The sequence below is a fragment of the Saccoglossus kowalevskii genome, chromosome 5, assembly GCF_978046115.1.
Source record: "Saccoglossus kowalevskii chromosome 5, keSacKowa6.1, whole genome shotgun sequence".
In the NCBI taxonomy this organism is placed as follows: domain Eukaryota; kingdom Metazoa; phylum Hemichordata; class Enteropneusta; family Harrimaniidae; genus Saccoglossus; species Saccoglossus kowalevskii.
The window spans coordinates 24940713-24961111 of record NC_140645.1 but is presented as its reverse complement, the minus strand read 5'-3'; the positions used below and the strand labels follow the sequence as shown (position 1 = coordinate 24961111).

At 35.1% G+C, this 20399-nt stretch overlaps 1 protein-coding gene across 2 annotated transcripts in view; it reads left to right on the top strand.

Moving 5' to 3' along the window:
* The window catches only part of LOC102807233 (CMP-N-acetylneuraminate-poly-alpha-2,8-sialyltransferase-like), a 30231-nt gene that overhangs the window by 7705 nt on the left and 2127 nt on the right, over positions 1-20399 (top strand). The window contains exons 2-7 of one of the 2 annotated variants that reach the window (XM_085499268.1): positions 409-589; positions 955-1173; positions 1450-1508; positions 1864-1958; positions 2420-2532; positions 2796-3639. In XM_085499268.1, the coding sequence (XP_085355394.1) occupies positions 1450-1508; positions 1864-1958; positions 2420-2532; positions 2796-2828 (300 nt within the window). In that variant the 5' untranslated portion in view covers positions 409-589; positions 955-1173 and the 3' untranslated portion in view covers positions 2829-3639. Of the gene's footprint in view, positions 1-408; positions 590-954; positions 1174-1449; positions 1509-1863; positions 1959-2419; positions 2533-2795; positions 3640-16529; positions 16668-17141; positions 17223-19775; positions 20298-20399 lie in introns of those variants that run through there. The other variant, XM_085499267.1, reaches the window with a different exon arrangement.

Here is a 20399-nt window from a genome sequence, read left to right as displayed (position 1 = left end):
AACGGCCACGAGCGTAAGCGCTGACGTCAGGTAACTAAGGGAAATGGAACAAGCAACTAGAAAGTGATGTACCCAATCAGAATGCCGGAACCGTTGCTAGTTACCGGCCTCTTGTGGCTTGGTACGCCATGACACTTGAGGCGGGAACCAGCCAATGTTTGTCATTGCATCCGTGCTGACATGAACAGTCTTCTTCAACTTTACACCCAAAGTTCAACATCCTAACATGAATTCAAGAAGACGTCTAAATGCTAATGAAGCATTCAACAACATTGTGGAAGAAAACGCTTCATCAAGTTTTGCCGAATCTGATTTCAATAGTAGTACTCCGTTTTACCCGGCTAGTTGAGTTCAGCCATCATGGTTCAGCCTCAGGAGCCTCATGCTCAACATCCACTCTATACCTAGATAGATGCACAGACAACCCAGCCACCAAGATGGTCAACGTCAAGACAGCCACCCTCATCATCCACTTTATTCGACCTAAATGCACAGACAACCCAGCCACCAAGATGGTCAACGCCAAGACAGCCACTTCAACAACAGAATTCAAATACTGTGGGGTATGCACAAGATAGTCAGACTGCAGGTAATTGTTCAGTTTTATATGTGAGTTAATTTCGATCAATCGCATTTGCACCTTTCTAGTTATTTGTGGCGCCGATCCTGGATCTAAGATTAAATATATAACGTTTAATTTTTCCTACAGTGTTGGTGTATTTATCTGATATATTTGCTATGTTAGTAGCCTTTCCTATATTTCGTTTATGTATGGGCATAGACACTCAAAGCATTGTTTTGTCAGCATATCCTGTGTACCATATGTTGTGGATCCTTGATTAAAAGTCAAGTACACAATAGTTTCAAACAATAGGCTTCTTCACAGGATGTACTCTCTCTTTTGTTTAGAACTTTAACACACATTAACAAATTTGCGTATATGCTTCTTTACAGACTTTCAATTTATATATGAGAATTTTAATTCTCTCCAGGAAACTTGCAGCAACATGTCATCACAGCAAGAAGATTTGAAAGACTGCATATTGTCTAGATTAAAAAATCTGGAAAAAAAAGTTGAAGATTCTATACTACAACAACGGCAGCAACGGCAACAACAATGTCAGACACAGTCAACAAAAAAAACAAAAAATTAGAACACCATCAGAGCTTTCGGTAAGTGTTGCTTAAACATTTACACATGCTACAAACCAATCCGATGCTGTATTGAATTATTTCGCAAATATGTGTAGTTTAATGAAAGACGTGGGGAGAATTGGGGTTTGTGAAACAGATTTAGAAATTAAAATGAATATTTATTTAAGCTCTGCATGACACTGATTTGTCAATTTCATTTACCTTTAAGATTTAGTATAACCATAGACCCTTTTAGAGGATCTATGGTATAACCAACTGCTGTAATTGATCTTGTTTTCTGTGTATTTTTTATAGATGAGAATCAAGCAATTATGTGCACATAATCAGAGTTTGGCATTTGATGTTATTGCTGGGTGAGTTCACAAACATAATATTTTAGTCTGTAACATGCCATACATATAAACACAAACTGAAAAGAAACAGTTGTGAACCACTGTGTGTGATTAAAACCCCAAAAGGGCAACCAAATTAAGAAATATTAATTTTTTTTTATGTAAAACTTTGTAGCAATACTGTTTGATCGATAATTTTGCATACATGTGCAATTAAAGAAGTTGACAAGATGACTCAACGGGTTCATGTGTATCATATTATGTTCGTCCATGTACTTTATAATAAATTATTATAGGGTCTATGGTTTGTCATCGTTAGGTAATTTTATCTTTTTTATCAGCATTAGTTTATTCAGTTTTTGTTTTTTGTTTATAGTTGGAATGCTGAACACAACAGACAGATAAGAGAAAAGATTATGGACCAATTAAGATTAAAGTTTGACGACAAATATTCAGAAAATGAGTATCAATGTAAGTAAAAATTTAATTATCAGTTACTGCTTTGCTTATTGTTGACAATTATACCTGTAACTCAAGAAGTGAACCATATGGTTATTGCTTTGTGGTTTTCATTGATGTTCCAACAGTTGATTCCTATCGGGAACACTTTATTCATATTAATTATTCGTTATTGATTCGTTTAATCTTCACTTTGAGTCACAGTACTGTTGTATTTCTTTGACATTACATGTATCCCTATGGCAAACTAACACAACCTTGACTGTTTCATGCAAATCCTGTCTTCTATTGTGATACCCAACCACAATTTCATGTGTTTCAATGTGCTATCAAAGAGACATGACTTGTTTGAATTTTTGATGAATTTTAATGAGTTATGAAGTAACTTTAATATATTACTATTGAAGAATACTATTCAACTCATTCTATATTAGTTGCATTGTAGTACTGTTGCTTTATCAATTTCTTTCTAGTCGCTATACGAAGAGCTTATGAAAATAAGAGGATACATGCTAGAGAAGGACAAAACCCAGCATTAAAGAACAAAAATAAGATGGCGAAGCATCTAAACACACTACGCTGGCAGGTATGTTGTGATAAATTATAAATATATTGTTAGAATATACAATAAATTTGTGTACTCCAACACTCAATAATTTATCACATTAATTTATTGTGATTTAACTATTTCACCATAATCAGCAGTTATATATTTGTTTTCATGTAATAATAACATTTTGCTGATTATCGGTAATACAATTACAATTGTATTTTTGTTGACTACTTGACACTTTACTATAAGTTGTAATTGTTACATTAGTATTTATGTCATCGAATGTTTTCTTACAGACAATGCAGAGACGCATGAGTCTTAGAGAATGAAGAGGAGAGAGCCATGTGGAAAGAAGTGGACCCTGAATTGATGTCCGGTGAAGAGAACCAGGAGGATGGCTCTCTCCTCAAATCACCAAGATGGAGAGCTGCTCCAAAAAATGAGCTCATCTGTTCACTAGATCGTCGTCTTCATGACAAAGGCATAATGAAAAGATTGGTTAAAAAAAGACTCCGCTCAACAGTGTTTACAGAAAGGCAAAAACCAGCAAAAAAATATCCAACCAGCTGTGTGTGATAATTTGTTTTTTGAGAAATGGGGTTTCCTCATGTGTTTAATTTTGATAGTGTCGCTTTTTAACTATATGTGGGGGAGTGTTTTCATTTTTTTTACATTTGAGACACTGACATGTTACCATTTACAAGTTTTAATGGATGTTTCACATTTATTTATTATTTTCATTGGGGGGGCATTATTTTATAGTATTTACATTCGAGGGACGTGTTATGCTATCATTTACAAGTTTAAAGGATTTTTCATATTTACGGGGGGGGGTGGTAATTTTTCACATTTAATTTTTACATAAGGAAGGGGGTCGAGTTTTTTTATTTCTTATTGTATTTACATGTGTGGGAGGATTGTATGTTATTATTTACAAGTTTTAAGAAATTCTTTCACATTTATTGTTATTTTTTGAGGGGGGGATTCACACACATTCAATTTTGATAGAGGGGTGGGGTCTTATTTATTAACATTTATGGAGTATTTTTTGCAAAGGTTTCAAACATTTATGTGTTTACACGTTTTCATTGTTTTGTGATGAGTACTAATAAATCATAATGTATTTTCTATATTAAGGTATATATAGATTTGTGTGTGTGTGCTGAATGTATGTATCTATGTACGAGACTGCTGGCCACTGTTCCCATGAGTTACAAGGAATATCCCCACTATCATTGCTCCAGCTAATAATTTTAAATGACTGTATCTGGATTCTGTTTTCTTCATAAAGTTCTCTAAAGAAGATAACAATGTCCTCACCATTCTTACTTCAGAATGCATGTGCCAATCATGTGGGCATATGAATACCTTTCACAGAATTCTTTGTGTAAAAACTAAACTGTGGAATACGCCCATGGTTCAAATATCTTTTCCCAGAAACCATGAATGAAGTAGCCCTCTATAAAAGTGATACAGCAGCTACCATTACTACATCAATCAATATTTTATATAAATGCTTCCCTGTATTTTTGTAATTTCACGAAAATACAAGCTCCAGCCAATAGATCTGACTACCTGTTCTAAGGCACTTGGGAATTAGTGTTGTGGCATGTGGCAAATGTCCCTGTGTCTTGCGTCATAGGATCGGCTAAATTTTAACTAGAAACTGGTAAACCGGTATACCCGTATGTACGAAGCCAGTGAATTTGACTCAATCAAAGCAAACTGCATCTACGTATATAAATATACACACACAGCATATTTTCTTAGAGCACTACATTGACACAATTGTGATAATTGCTCTACTCTCTGTGCTGGTTTGGTGGGGTAAACCCACCTTAAATATACCACACCAGCTACATAGCGCCTTTGCACTGAGAACAAATTTGACATATTTGAGATTATTAATTAACCTGTATTGCGACCATGGACGAGAACATAATTGTCCATAATATTAAAACAACTGCAATACATCAGAAATGACAACGCAAAGTAGCGAGTGCTTCAATTGCTTAGCCACGTGTGACATTGTATGTAACAAGACATGAATGTCACAGTCCCTGTTATTCAATTATAAAATACCCGTGTTAAAATAATACATGGAACATCCGCAAACAACTAAATTAATATGTACTCTATGTGGGTACAACTCATCATTGTCCTTAATCTGATAACTGAAAACTGTTATTGACGCGGGTCTAAAATCTAAGAGTCCACAAGTGCAACCAAACTATGTCTCGTACATGCATACACCTTGGTGTACATTTAATAACATAATTATATAATTAATAACTGAGATAACTGAAAAGTGACCATAAAAGGCCATGCAAGAAATGTTTAATGATATAACGAGTAAGTTCTTATTCGTATTTCTGTGTGAAATTGTGTAAATTGCATGCAGATGTATACAAGATCAATAACAGCCACGATTTTATTATCATGTCTGAGATTATCATGTCACGGACCGCATCTGACTTGACCAAGGTTGACCTCGATTGACCTAATTTATATCGACTTGGTATAGTGGGAGAAATTGCTTGTATTCAGAAAATTGACAAATATTCTACAGACGTTCCTGCGTTATGGTAGGTGTTGGGCCAACATCGTGAGCGTATTTTAACACAGAAGTTCCTATTTCATAATTTACGCAAATATTAAATCCACCGCCAAAATGACATATTAGGCAAGGAGGGACAGCTGACCCGGCCGGTTTTGCTTAAATCGCGGTTTTAAAACAAGTCATTGAAAATGACACAGTCCCCGTTAGGTTCTCTTTGTGCTCGTCATATTAAAGCGGAGGGGTTGTAGCTAGCGTGTCCTTGAAACTTGAGTTCCAAGTAGCGTATACAACAGATTGTTTATTTACATCAAAACACGTGTTTCGTGTCATAGTAATATGGCCAAAATAAAAACAGCCGTTATTCAGCCATCTTTGATCTGATTATGCAACACACTGATATGTATGATGTATGTGCCAAATACGAATGAAAATGGTACATAAATTGTGGAAATATAGTAGTAAGGCCAAAAAGTCAGATGGCTGTCAATCGGCCATCCTTGACCAGATTTTGAAACAAATTGTCATGGACATGCATCCTAACATGTATAAAGTACATGTATGTGCCAAATTTGAATGAAAACTGACAGAGCACGTCCAAGATACCGCATAAAAAAACAAAAACAAGATGACTGCCAGTCGACCATCTTTGATCCAATTGCAAAATAAATCGTCATGGACATGTATCCTAACATGTATAATCTATGTACCGAGTTTGAATGACAACTGACAAAGCATGTCCAAAATACAACATTTTCAAAAAACAAGATGGCTGACAGTCGGCCATTTTGAATCGAAGTCGCTAAACAACTGCATGTGCATATGTCCCACATAAGGCACTAGGCACATGCAAAGATTGAACGGAATTGGTCCACAGGATTCTGAAATATTACATTGGATAGACTGACGCACGGACAGACGGACACACGGACGGTCGGACGGACAGACTCAGGAACTCACGGACGGTCGGGGACATGTATTCTAACATGTATGATCTATGTACTAAATTTGAATGAAAACTGACAAAGCATGTCCAAAATACGACATTTTCAAAAAACAAGATGGCTGCCAGTCAGCCATCTTTGATCCAATTGTGAAATAAATCATCATGGACATGTATCCTAACATGTATAATCGATGTACCAAGTTTGAATAAAAACTGACAAAGCATGTGCAAAATACAACATTTTCAAAAAACAAGATGGCTGCCAGTCGGCCATTTTGAATCTAGTCACTAAACCACTGCATGTGCATATGTCCCACATAATGTACTAGGCACATGCAAAGAATGAACGAAATCGGTCCAAGGGATTCTGAGATATGACTCCGGAAGGACGCACGGACACACGGACGCACGGAGACCAAATTATAAGTCCCCGTTTTCGGACTTCGTCCGAACAGGGACGAACAAGTCACAAAAGAAATGTCCCGGGAATATAGTGATGCAAATATACTGGTCAGTAATGTTCAAAATCATGTATAAATCATAGTGAGGCTTTGGTTAACTGCTCACAATCAATTAAAGCGGGAGGGCCGTCTACTGCAGACGCGCGGGAATTGAGTTATTCCCAATTATTTTCACTGGGAGAGCTAGCTTACATAACACTTGTAATTACAAGCTTCATTCTGATTTCATTCAATCATTATATAATAGTGTGACAAATATCAGTCCTGCATTTTTTTTGCCTGAGTTCAATTAGATAAATACGTTTTGAGGATATATAGAGTTTGACCAAGGGGCCGGGACGGGCGATGCTATGCGGGTAATACGCGTCAATGTTGGGGTGTTTGATTCGAAAATAAACTGCAAGGATGGAAAAATGTCTGAGATTGCCTTAATTCGAACTTAATAATTAGTGTTTGTATGATATACGGAGAACATGTATCGCGAATATATGTGCGCGGTGTGCATATGCCGAAGACCTTTCAAAACACTATGCAAATCTACTATGCCTGCTCAGACGATGTTTTACGTGACCTCCTCAAGGCCGTCTATATTTAGAAATGACATGTGGAAATGGCTATCGTACCGTAACTGGTATCACTGTTATGGTCTCATGCCACTAATCAATTTAAATGCCTTGCAAGAGTCAATGAATTTTTTTAAGTATTTTTTTTCTCAGGTGTTCTCTGTTTGAGGGCATGATCACCTTGGTCAAAGGTGAGACTATCGTGTGGTCTTTTGTTTCCTACTTAGCGGCTGTGTGCCTGGGGGATTATTCTGCGTGTATTTGGATGTTCTAATCTTTTCTAAGGTCTATGTTCTAATCTGGGTGTTTTTCCAGTGATTTATCTAGGTGCAGTCCAAATGCAGTTTGTGTGTCTTGTTTACCTGAGTTTTGCAAGAGTTTGAGCTGGCCAACATGTGGGTTTTTTTCATGTGGTTGATTGCAGGCATGTTGATTTACCATTTTAGAGCCATGTTTTCAAATTTGTTTATTATTTTCATATAGCATTCTCATCATATGTTAACATTGTCGTCTATGGAGTTTCAATTAGTGGTATGAGCCCTGAAGATAGCGACTTCACGTTCGCACATTCGGTTCACATGCCGTTGCACTACGGTTCAGAATCAACAACTTGAATGTTTAGGGAGATTATAAACATATATAACACGAGTTCTTCCGTCAGTAATTGGTGAATCACAATGTGCATTTTTGAAGGGTCGTAACATAGGTGATTGTGCTCGTTTGATTGACGAAATGCTTACGTATACAAAGGAAGAAAATATCCCAGCTATCATGATGGCTGTGGATTTCGAAAAAGCTTTTGACACAGTTGAGTGGCAATTTCTTTTTAAATGTCTGAATGCTTTTCACTTTAGTGAATCATTTATTAAATGGGTGCATACATATTATTCAAACCCTGTGAGCTGTGTTATGAATAACGGTTGTAGTACGGGCTATTTCAACATTACACGCAGGGATAGACAAGGTGACCCATTGTCACCATATTTATTTATTATTGTGCTGGAATTGTTGCTGTGTCAATTAATGTAAGTCCTTATATCTGTGGTGTCAAAATAGGTGACAAAGAGATTAGGTCGACCGCGTATGCCGACGATCTCACCTGTTTCTTATCAACAGAAAATTCTGGAAATCAACTGTTGCATTTATTTAACAAGTTTTATATGGCTTCTGGCCTTAAGCTAGATATTCAGAAAACTGAAGCCCTATGGTTGGGTAGATGGCGGAAGCGTAGAGATAAATTGTACAATGTTAAGTGGCCTACGTTTCCAATTAAAATAGTTGCCATTTATTTTTCATACAATAAACATGAAGCGTTAGAGTTTAATCTCTTAAAACCTAAATCTGATCTCCTCAAAATATTTAATATTTGGCAACAACGCAACCTTACTCTTATTGGCAACGTTCAGATTATGAAAGCAATTGGTATTTCTAAATTACAGTACATTTTAAATTTGATAACGGTTCCGCTCGAAGAACTGAGAAAAATTAATGCAATGTTGTTTAGTTTTCTCTGGGGCGGTAAAGACAAGGTTTCCCGTAAAACTATGATATCGGGCATTGACAATGGGGGTCTTGGGGCACCAGATATTGGTATAATTTATAAAACACAAAGATAAACTGGATCATACGTTATCTAGATAAAAATGTCAGCCACGTCTGGAAGGATCTTTTAACAAAGAGAATTGAAAATGTAGGTGGGAGTATTGTTTTTAAATGTACCTTCACCACTGAATTACCTGATGTTAATTTGCCACCATTTTACATAGATTGTTTCAGCGCATGGTCAGAATTAAATAACCAAACTGATTTAGGTATTGATATGTACTTGTGGAATAATAAGGTAATTACGGTTAGAGGAAAGTCTATTTTCTATAGAATACTTCACAAATTAGGTATAAATTATGTATCAGATCTTTTCAGACAGAATGGCGATGTCATTCCTTGGGACGAATGGCAAACACGTGGGTTATCACATTTGGGAATTATGTTGTGGAATAGGGTAGTAAGCGCTATTCCAAATATTAAAGGAAATTTTAGAATTTACGATTTTGGACTACATATCAACAATAAATTTACCAAAATTAACGAAATTGACAGCAGGAAAATACGCTTAGAGTTAATCAACAAAGTTGCCACCCGTCCTACGAGTGAAAAAAAAATGTCAGAAATATTGAATATTGACCATACTAGTATTCATTTTTCAGATGTGTAAAATTTGCCATTCACCACTACAATTGATAATAGAACAAGAAATTTTCAATTTAAACTAAATCATAATATTCTCTATACAAACAAAGATTTATATTCCACGAACTCTAGCCTGGTTACATCATCAAAATGCAGTTTCTGTGAAACGTATGATGAAACATTGATTCATCTACTCTGTGAGTGTATAGTTGTGACGACTTTCTGGCAAACTATTTCGGTGCGTTTCGCTCATCTGCCCGCCCTTAGTAATATGTCCAACCAAGATATTATTCTTGGGAACAAGGTTTTTTCAAAAATAACAAATCATATTATTCTTCTAGCTAAACGCCATATCTACTTTTCCAAAATGAGAAACGAAAAACATTCTTTCCATGGATGTCTATATCTCATTAGGCAAGTTTATAATTTAGAAAAAGTGATAGCGATAGGGGGAGGCAAATTAGCGAAGCACACTGAAAAGTGGGAATCATTTAATATGCTGTGACACTGACATAATAAAAAAAATAATCAAAGAAAGCATAGAAAGAACTCCCGTGTGCTGAGAGTATTGAAGACACATTAAAAATTAATTCGAAATTACTTGTACATGAGATATTGATGGAAAAGCTGAAAACCAATTATATAAATCTGGTAACAGAACAGAAAAAAAAATGAATTATTGTGCTAATTAGAGAATTAATATGAACAAATTTTAACCCAAAATTAATCAGGCCTGTATATTGTCCTAGAGCATTTATGTACAACATTGTATTCAAATGTGATGATCAGTAATTGAGATATCAGTGTTAATTAATTATGTTAATTAGGTGTTTAATAAGCATAAATAATTACCAAAAACTAATTGGGTTTCTGCATAGTTCTCTTTAAAAGTTTCATTAAAATCGAATTTGTGGTTCTTTATATATCAGTGGAACATTATGCAAATTGGGTAATTAATATCCAATTAAAACTAATCAGGTCTCTGCATAATCCTAGAAGATCTATGTAGCAAGTCTCATTGAAATATGATTATTATTACTTGATATATCAAAAGCTGAAAATTAATTAATTATGCAAATTAGGTAATTAATATGTACGTACTGATATTACCCTAAAAACTATCAGGTCTGTGCAGTGTCCTGTGACATCTATGTACCAAGTGTCATTGAAATGTGATGATTACTACTTGAAATATCAAAAGCTGAAAATTAATTAATTATGCAAATTAGGTAATTAATATGTACTGATAGTACCCTAAAAACTATCAGGTCTGTGCAGTGTCCTGTGACATCTATGTACCAAGTGTCATTGAAATGTGAGGATTACTACTTGAAATATCAAAAGCTGAAAATTAATTAATTATGCAAATTAGGTAATTAATATGTATTGATATTACCCTAAAAACTATCAGGTCTGTGCAGTGTGCTATGACATCTATGTACCAAGTGTCATTGAAATGTAATGATTACTACTTGAAATATCAAAAGCTGAAAATTAATTAATTATGCAAATTAGGTAATTAATATATACTGATATTACCCTAAAACCTATCAGGTCTGTGCAGTGTCCTATGACATCTATGTACCAAATTGCATTGAAATGTGATGATTACTACTTGAAATATCAAAAGCTGAAAATTAAATAATTATGCAAATCAGGTAATTAATATGTACTCATATTACCCTAAAAACTATCAGGTTTGTGCAGTGTCCTATGACATCTATGTACCAAGTGTTATTGAAATGTGATGATTAGTACTTGAGACATCAGTGGAAAAGCCGAAAATTGATTAATCATTATGCAAATTAGGTAATTAATATTGCACAGATTTTTACCCAAAACTAATCAAATCTGCGCATTAGTTTGGAGCATCTATATGCCAAGTTTCATCAAAATCCAATGAGTGGTTCTTTAGATATCAGTGGAACAGCTAAAAATCAGCTAATTATCATGCAAATTAGGTAATTAATATGCATGGATTTTTACCAAAACCTAATCAAATCTGCGCATTGGCCCAGAGCATCTATGCACAAAGTTTCATAAAAAATCAATGTATTTCTTTGTATGTTCTTGAGATATCAGTGGAACAGACACACACACACACACACACACACACACACACACACACACACACACACACACACACAGACACACTAACTGCAAAGACTCCCTTTTTGTGCTTCGCACACGGGAGTAAAAAAAACACGAATTTGATAGATTGTTTATTTATTGTATTTAGTAGTGGCAACTTTGCAAGGCGATAACCATGAGACACATCCTGCAACGACTGCAGCGATTGGCTGATCGCATGTTTACACTGCTTGTGTAAATAAAGCTGGACTGTCTGTAATGAACTAATGTGTATTCATTTGAATCGAATCTGGTACCCCTACGTGTAAGTGACACCAGCCAAGCGAGACAAAGCTCCCTGATCCCCAAACACAACGCCTGTGTTCACAACACTACGATGAACTGTACTCTTCTCTGCGTACAAAACATTTATAACGCAATATCATCATTTGTACAACTAGGTCGCCAACCAGTAACATTGAATGCTAACACAGTGTCATTCCCCATGAAATGAACATCTAACCGAGATTACCAGCGTAGACACGATCCATTTTGGATTCAATTGTACTATTTATCTCATTGAATGGGATCTAACTAAAAACTATAATTAAGTATTTCCTATAATTCATAGGCTTGACCGGCACGATAAAAACGAAATCACAGCATGGAAACTGTTAAAACATAGAGGGCAGCATACAACATAATTCTGCATATTCTTGGGAAAAGCTCCTGATTACTACCTTATACTAAAATATGTTTGGATAGTTAGAGTGCTAACAAATTTCCACTTCTTGTCCGGTTAGACTTAATTAAATTTTGGTATGTGTTGGTTCTTGGATATTTCAGCTTCATCGTCCTGTACTTCATTTAGTAATTCGAACTTCCCAGATTGCGTAAAAACGAAGAATTTCCCGATTTCGACATCAAAAATGCCTTGGCTTAATTGTTTGCTGAGGAACGGCCACTTAGGTACGTGCTTTGTAACTTGCAGCACATGAACCTAAAACATTAGGTAATCAAATTCACAAGAAGTTGACTATCTCTGATACGGGTATTGCTAAATCGCCAGCTGTGAACTTTATCAGGGTTCTCATATTATGTTACACATCATTCTAGCAAGGAAAAATATTGATTATTTTTGTGCAGGTTATATAATAAAATAATTAATATTGCATTTGTGTTAGTGTCTCATTAATTTTATTTATTAAAATATGTACACATTATATCTAATTGGGGCGGGAATTTCCAAGCCAATTTATAAAACTATAAACCAATATTATCGTAAATAACACTGACCTTGAAATACGCCCTTGAGAAGTGTTACTGACAGAATATTTTATATTGCAATTTCTTGCAATTTGAATTAGTTGTATTGCAATGCATTAGTAATAATATATATATATCAGTTCTTTTTATTTAGATAATGGCAATTTTTTAGTCAGAGCGCCCTCTAGTATTTGTGGGAAATCATGTTTATTTGGAATGCTCTGATTGGATGGAAGTTCGAGCCTAGCATGGTGTGATAGAATTGACCTGTTATGTTCAGATTCAAATAAACATGAACCACTAATTTGACAGGGAAGTGATACTTATAGTGCAGCAAGCAGTTCTAATTGCTGTTGTGGTAGAGTTTTTCTATTTTCCTGTCAAATGGTCCACTGAAAAATCAAGATAATGTTCCCAGTAACTTAGACTCTTATTGATCAAGGCACTTTTAAAATCATGGGTGTTAACTCCCCTCAAGTTATGACCCGTTTTGCCCTATAAAATAATGGTTGCATCTAATATTAAAATAAAGATGGCGGAGTATAGCGTTTATAGGATTACTTGGAGTCAAGATCCTAGAAAGTTAGTATTTATATGCCTGTGTGTTTTTTGTTTTGTTTTTTCACTGTCTTTGACTTTCCCAGTGTGTTTGTTGCTGTTGACAACAATTCAGTCCTTTGTAAGGCTTCAGTCAATGTTTTTCGTAGGTACCCAGCTCCTCGTTGGGCACTATGTAGCTGGTGTGGTATATTTATCACAGACAGTAGGACAATTGTCACATTTAGTGCTCCAAGAAAATATTCTCTGTCCATGTGTATTTATACAAATAGATGCAGTTTCTTTGGCTTGAATAACATTCACTGGCTTCGTACATACAGGTATACTGGTTTAACTGTTTGTAGTTGAAATTTAGCCAATCTTATTACCCAAGACAGTTGGACATATGCCACATGTCACAACACTAATTTCCAAGTGCCACAGCTTAAAACAAGCAGTCAAATCTGATATTGGCTGAGCTTTTGTGTATATGGACATGGTAAATGGCAAACTAGATGGTCAGAAAGTAATAAAAATAATCACAGCTTTACTCCACCCACCCTACTATGAAATAAAGGCTGTTTATAAAGCCATTTATGATGGTTTCATGTTTCTTATGAAAAACCATTTTAATTATAAACTTCTATGCTCCTGAACCCAACCGTGGGGACCCGTCATACTGAACAACGGGTGTCACTATTAAGAAAAATATACTTTTTTTATATTATAATTACTATTATTAATATACTGACTCCACAGTACTGTTTCATAAGGTACATGGAGTACCTCACTCATCAGGAGTTAAGACGTTATTAAATAAACCACCGAAACAGACGTTATAAGCGCTACAGATTTGCATAACTGCATAACAATGGAGTGGGTTTACGGTATTAAAATTAGTTGTTGCATAGCAACGATTTGGCTCTGTGTCTACAGGAAAAATAAAGCTCATTTCTTTTTTTTAAGGTAGAGATGCAGTTTACCTGACAGGTATTTTAATTAGTTAATTAGGAAACCAAGATGACCTCCCTTGTCCACAAAACTATATATTTTCGGAAAGCTTATTGTATGAATTTACAAATTTAAAAGTATTTCTTTTATGAACACTGCAGTTTGAAATATTTTTTGGTCAAAAATGATTTAAAAAAAAATAGCTTCTAAACCATGCTTCTGTTTCCTGTCAAAATTGGTTTTACATGTACATCTGTTTACTATGAAGAAAGTGCTGTCTTGACAACTGTCTACCAGTTGTCAATTTTGCAGGGCAGCAGCTCAAATTTCACTAATTCAAGTTTATGCATAATTAACACCCAGGCTAGTTTTCTGTACGATTGTTGTAACACTGTTCAACCAAAAACAATGCCCCGACGGCGTTTTGAAGATAAACACATTGTCAATCATTTGTGAAAATTTCAAAACAAAAGGTCAAAGCGTCTAGGAGCTATTCTTTTTAAATTTCTGGGATGTGTACTAAAAAGAAGCTGAGATAATTGCTAATTTGCATTACAATTCACTCAGTAAGAAGTTTGCTAATGCTCATAATTAAAATGGATGTAACAGTTCCAAATTTAAATGTATTATCATTTTGTAAATAGTTAAATATAATGCGTAATATGGAGATCCCTTCATTTCTTTTTTTTCACCATGTTTCTTTCTTATTATTTATGTACAGCCTTGCTAAACCTTGCTAAGAATTCAAAAGAGAGAATGTTTGCACCTGTTATCTATATTCTAAAATCGTCTGTTGAGTATGTTCCACTATTCACAATTCTACAAAATTCTATCCAAGACTGTTTGGATAATAAAAAGCAAAAAAAAATGTCACTCCCAAGTGCCCACGAACCAGCATCTCTACCTTAAACTACAGTATCGTGGTTGGAAAATTATAATATATTTCTCTCTAATGCATAATTTGCAACGTTTGCTTGAAGTATTATATGATGCAGCACGCGATAACACTCTCCATTTAATGTCATAATCGATGTTATTGTCTTTTAATGACCAAGAGTATTTACTGAGCTCTGTTGCGTTTCTTAATGACTGGTTGCGTAGCGATGCAGTGTGGTTTCTGTACCGGGTTTTAAATTCATTACCTGTTAGTCCCACATATGTTTCACACTTGTTGTTGTCTTGCCGTCTGGTAATAGCTTGGTAAACCAAGGCCGATTGTAAACAATTTCCGTCTAAGGGACATTCAGATTTCTTACTGCGTCACTGGTTGATAAGTGTTTCCAACAGGAAAACAAACTCAGAAAAATGTTCAGCCGTAACACCATCAAATTGAGCTACAGTTGTACGAATAACGTGAAGCAAATAATCTGCAATCAAAACAAACAACAACTTACAGCGGCCAACACCAATACACCCAGTACCGAGATTAACAGATTATGTAACTGCCGTATGAAATCTGAAAGTCCCTTAGAAGGACATTTTTTACAATCGGCCTTGGTTTACCAAGCTAATATCAAACGGCAAGACAACAACAAGTGTGAAACATATGTGGGACTAACAGGAAATGAATTTAAAACCCGCTACAGAAACCACACTGCATCGCTACGCAACCGAACCAAAGGTGAGTGAATAATACAGCTCATGACATCAACCAGCTCCACAAATAACTACTTAGAGGCGATGACGGTTTTATCATAATCGAACAGTCAAAACAAAGAAGACATTTTACCGAATTTAGCTTACGAATCTCCTTAGTGTCTTGTCTAAGCGTCGTTCGTGTTTCGAATTCGAAGGAATTATAACCATTTTCAGCGTTTTTTTTTTAAATAAATTTTCACTCTTTTATTGGCTTTTATTTTTTTTTTTTTTTTTTTTTTATTTTTTTTTTACTTTTATTGTCATTGGAACATGTTTGTAATTGTTATTCGGTCTATAACCAAAGGCAAAGAACTCACGAGCAGTCGTATATTACATCTTCGTATTACATAGTTGATATGGATGGGTTTTCACCCAGGTATATACTATGACATAAGATAATTATAATACTATTCATTTACATTAATAATTAATAGGCATATTTCAAAAAAACAAATATCACATGTTTTTGAGTAGGCTCGACATTATACTCCAGAATATATCAAAATATAATTTGAGGTAAATTGGGATGGAGCATCCGCATCTGAGCATCTGATTTTATTTCAAAATTCAAGTTTAAAATAAATGCTATTGATTTGCTATATCGCATTGTGTTTTGAGAAGTAGATTTTGTAATCCATTGAAATATTATACCTAACTTTTTCCAACGTTAAAGTTTGTTTCCATATCAAGATTGATGTGACTTGGTTTGGAGGTGGGGAGGGGTAGAGGGGATATTAGGCTACACGGTCCCCTATGTAACATGTGGGTTACTATACATAGATTCATTGCAGTTGTTTTTTGATTTGTCTAAGAATAGTACACATTAATTTGTTTTATTTTTGTTTCACTTTCAGATTCACAATGAAGTACCCATATAAGATTATTGTATTTATAGTTTTGGGCTGCATGCTATTTATGCTATTTAATATTCGTAATAAAAACAATGCAGTGAACAAGAACAAAAATACTGACCCATTGATGGAAATTCCCAGGTACAAATAATATTTGAATATCGATTACAGATTAATTATTTGATCAAGTTAAGAAACACTGATATTTTCGTACATACTGTCAAAAAATGGTTAATGGTGGTAGATATTAACAAAATAACGATACCAATGTAAGTGATATCAATTAATTCAGTAGAGGGTATGTTTGATTTACGTCATTCCTGTATTTATATGTTTTATTGAATATCCAACCTTCAACCACAGGCAAACGCTGTTTGACACTCCATTTTGCAACGTACACGTTATTCTGATTAAGTTGTGTTACTATAAACTTGAATCTTGAACATTAATCACATACATGTATCTGGTCTTCAACTATTTTCATTAGCAATACACATTTAACAGAACAGTTAATATGGTGTTTACGCTGGTCAACCTGACCATAAAATAGTAAACTCAATGTTAAATAAATGTTTAATTATTAATGTTCATCTCTACCTTCTCCTCTATTTGTAGGAGCAGCAACGGTGAATTATTTACAAACAAAACTGGAGCAAAAATTGTTAATGAATCAAAATGGGAAATATCAAATATAGTGTGAGTATTGTTGTATAGCACTTCCAATGCAATTATGTTATTTTAAACATTTAAAACATGCGATAGATTAGTGTTCTACCTAAGTAGAGTACATTGTAACCAGACTCAAGTGATCAAGTTTGAACATACACACAGACAGAAGACTTTTATACAGGTTTATTGCGCTTCGTGTGCGTGTCAATTCAGTAAAGGCAAATTAGAGATTTTGACTCAAATATTTGTACGGGGATACATTTTGCGCGTAGCTACGACCAACACGTTTTCGGTCGTTGTTATGGCAACAGTAGGAGGGAACTATTTTTTTTCAAATTTGCCTACTTTTCTAGAGTGAAGGTAATACCTGCCTGTTAAGTTTGACCAATGTTGCCCTCCTCAAAAAACACAATCACAGAAAAATTAAAAAAGCCGTTTCTGGCGAAAAGTTACCCCAACTTCAAGGTCAAATTTTTAGGCAATGAAAAACTATACAAACAAAACCAATAGTAACTTTGGCTTCACGCTCAAGTTGAATGGAATGAACAATTTTGTTTTTGCTTTATTGCAAGATTTGGAGGAGAAGATACATTTCAAGGTATTTAAAATCTGTGTTTCAGCTGTTGCCACGGCAATGGTGAACCAGAAGTTTTTCTAAGATTTCACCATCTAAACTATAGGATGATGGCACGACCTGCCTACCAAGCTGGAACCAAATCGCTCCCGCCCAAAAAATCACAGAAAATTTAATGCGTGAAAATGACACATACACACAGACAAGCCTGTAGGCTGGTTGGTGATCCGCTCCGCTCAAAAACAAACAAACAAACAAACACCATATTTTCAGCTGTTATGATAAAACATGAACGTGAAGCTAATGTCGGTTTATAACTACAATTGGGCCCGTATACGAAGTTCTTAAAGAGCATTCAGTCTTTAGAAGTTACTTCACTTTATTACTAGCACGTATTCTGCTGTTATAATTAATATTTCCGAGCAGTTTTCGATTGTATGTTCTTGACTAGGTTTCTTTGAGTGGGCGTAGCTTTTACATTTTATTCAAAGTTGCGTTGGGATTATGTTGATACAGTGTAACAATGTCGGTGCCGGTGATCTGCGTCGGTGCTCAACTTAACCAAAATAAAAAGCATGATAATTTGAACACTGCTATTACAAAACTGGTAGGAAGTAATAAGTTTGGGGCATTTAAGAATCAGTTTTTTGGCTGTTGACAAGACAGCTGCGGGCGAGGATGTTTTCCGACTAGTGACGGTTTGACGTGACTGCCAATATGAACAAAATTGGCCACGCCAAACAAATCACAGAAGAGTTAAAAAAAAACGCTACTGGTGAAAAGTTACCCAAACTCTGAAGTCAAATTTATCGGTAATGAAAATAGATATAAAAAAAACAGTAAGTAACTTTGTGCCCATGCTAAAGCTAAGTAGAGTAAGTCATGTCCGAGCTTTTTAATATAAGAATAATAGGGTGAGATACATTTGGCGAAAAGATATTAAAAATGAGTTTTTTGGTTGTTGCCATGGCAACGATGAACCAGCAATTGTTTCAGATTTTACAACCTAACTAGAGTGAAGATGGGACTTGGTTTCCAAGTTTAAACTAAATCAGCCCAGCCAAAAAATCACAGAAGACTTCAGAAGCTGTTGATGGTGAACAGTTACCCCAACATTGGGGTCAAATTTCTCGGTAATAAAAAAACAAAAACAAAAAATGAAATAGTAACTTTGTGCCCACACTCGAGCTGTCCGATATGTTTAATTCTAAGTTGTGGGAGGAGATACATTTGGCGCGAAGCTATTTAAAAATCATTTTTTTGGCAGATTTTTTTTCCAGAGTTACCGAGTAACTAGCGTGAAGATTAGACCTACCTACCAAGTTTGAGCGAAATCAACCCAGGCGAAAAAAATAATACGTGAAAACACTGAAAACGACACACAGACACACACATTTACGTCGTACCATTGTTGTATCGACACTCGTTGAATTAACTTTTAATATAGTTGCGATATGAACTCTATTAAAACGCGTTCTTATATAGGGAATTACAATTCGATGCAATACAACGTAGAATTGCGTTTCAATTAAGTTTAATTTAATAAAAGTTGAATATCCCGTGACTGAACATAGAAATGTTTGCAAAGCTTATGTTTAGTAAAGGGGAAGGTATGGTACAATTATATTAATATCAATAAAAATTGAACCATACCTTCCCCCTTTAGTAAACCTAAGCTTCGCAAACTTGACTTAAATTCGATTAATATTAATATAAATTATAAAAATAGTGAGGGGCTTCACAATGTAGGTCCGGTCGTCACAAGTCGGTGTAAAGTTAAATTGAAGTCTTCACGACGTTGTTACAACACACGCACGCATCCCCCCCCACACACACGTAATTTTAAGGGCAATCCTAGCAGAGCGGATCACCAACAAACCGACTTATTGGTGCCGTTGAATCAGATATCTGACGGACTAACAAACAAACAAACAAACACAAGTACAGCATTGGCTCGCCTGTATTGTACTAATTTATTCATTCATTTCTCGTTTTATGCATAATAGAAAGAATATCAGCACAACTCTACCAAACAAGTATCTGGTTAGGGTCTACCAAAAAGACAAGCCAGTTGACGAAATGGATTTTATCCAAAGGCAGTCAAAAGTCGTAATGAATTCAACGATCGAATTACCCCCACAAAAAAGATGTGCAGTTATCGGTAACAGTGGTATTCTTTTGAACAGTGGATGTGGAGATGAAATCAATTCTCACAATTTTGTTATTCGTTGTAACATTCCAGCGATTAGTGAGTTTACTCGGGATGTTGGATACAAAACGAATATGATGATTGTGTATCAAAAAACGGCCCTTGAACTTTACAACTTTTCAACAAATGGCTGGATGCCTGAAGATTTTCGTCGGAGGTGTCAGGACCTGAATGATTCCATAATATGGTACCCTGGTGTTTTCTCAAGCAGAATAAGGAACGTTTGGAAAACCAATCTCAACTACCTGAGGTCAACGTTGCACATACCAGCGATATTTGCTTACACCACAGATACTGACTTAACTTCTACTGTTAAACGGTAATACTTGAATTCAAATCTAATTTAATATTTATTGGTCACATATTTGTTTTTAAATATATCCTTTTACACAATATGGTGACAGCGTACTTGAAATGTAAT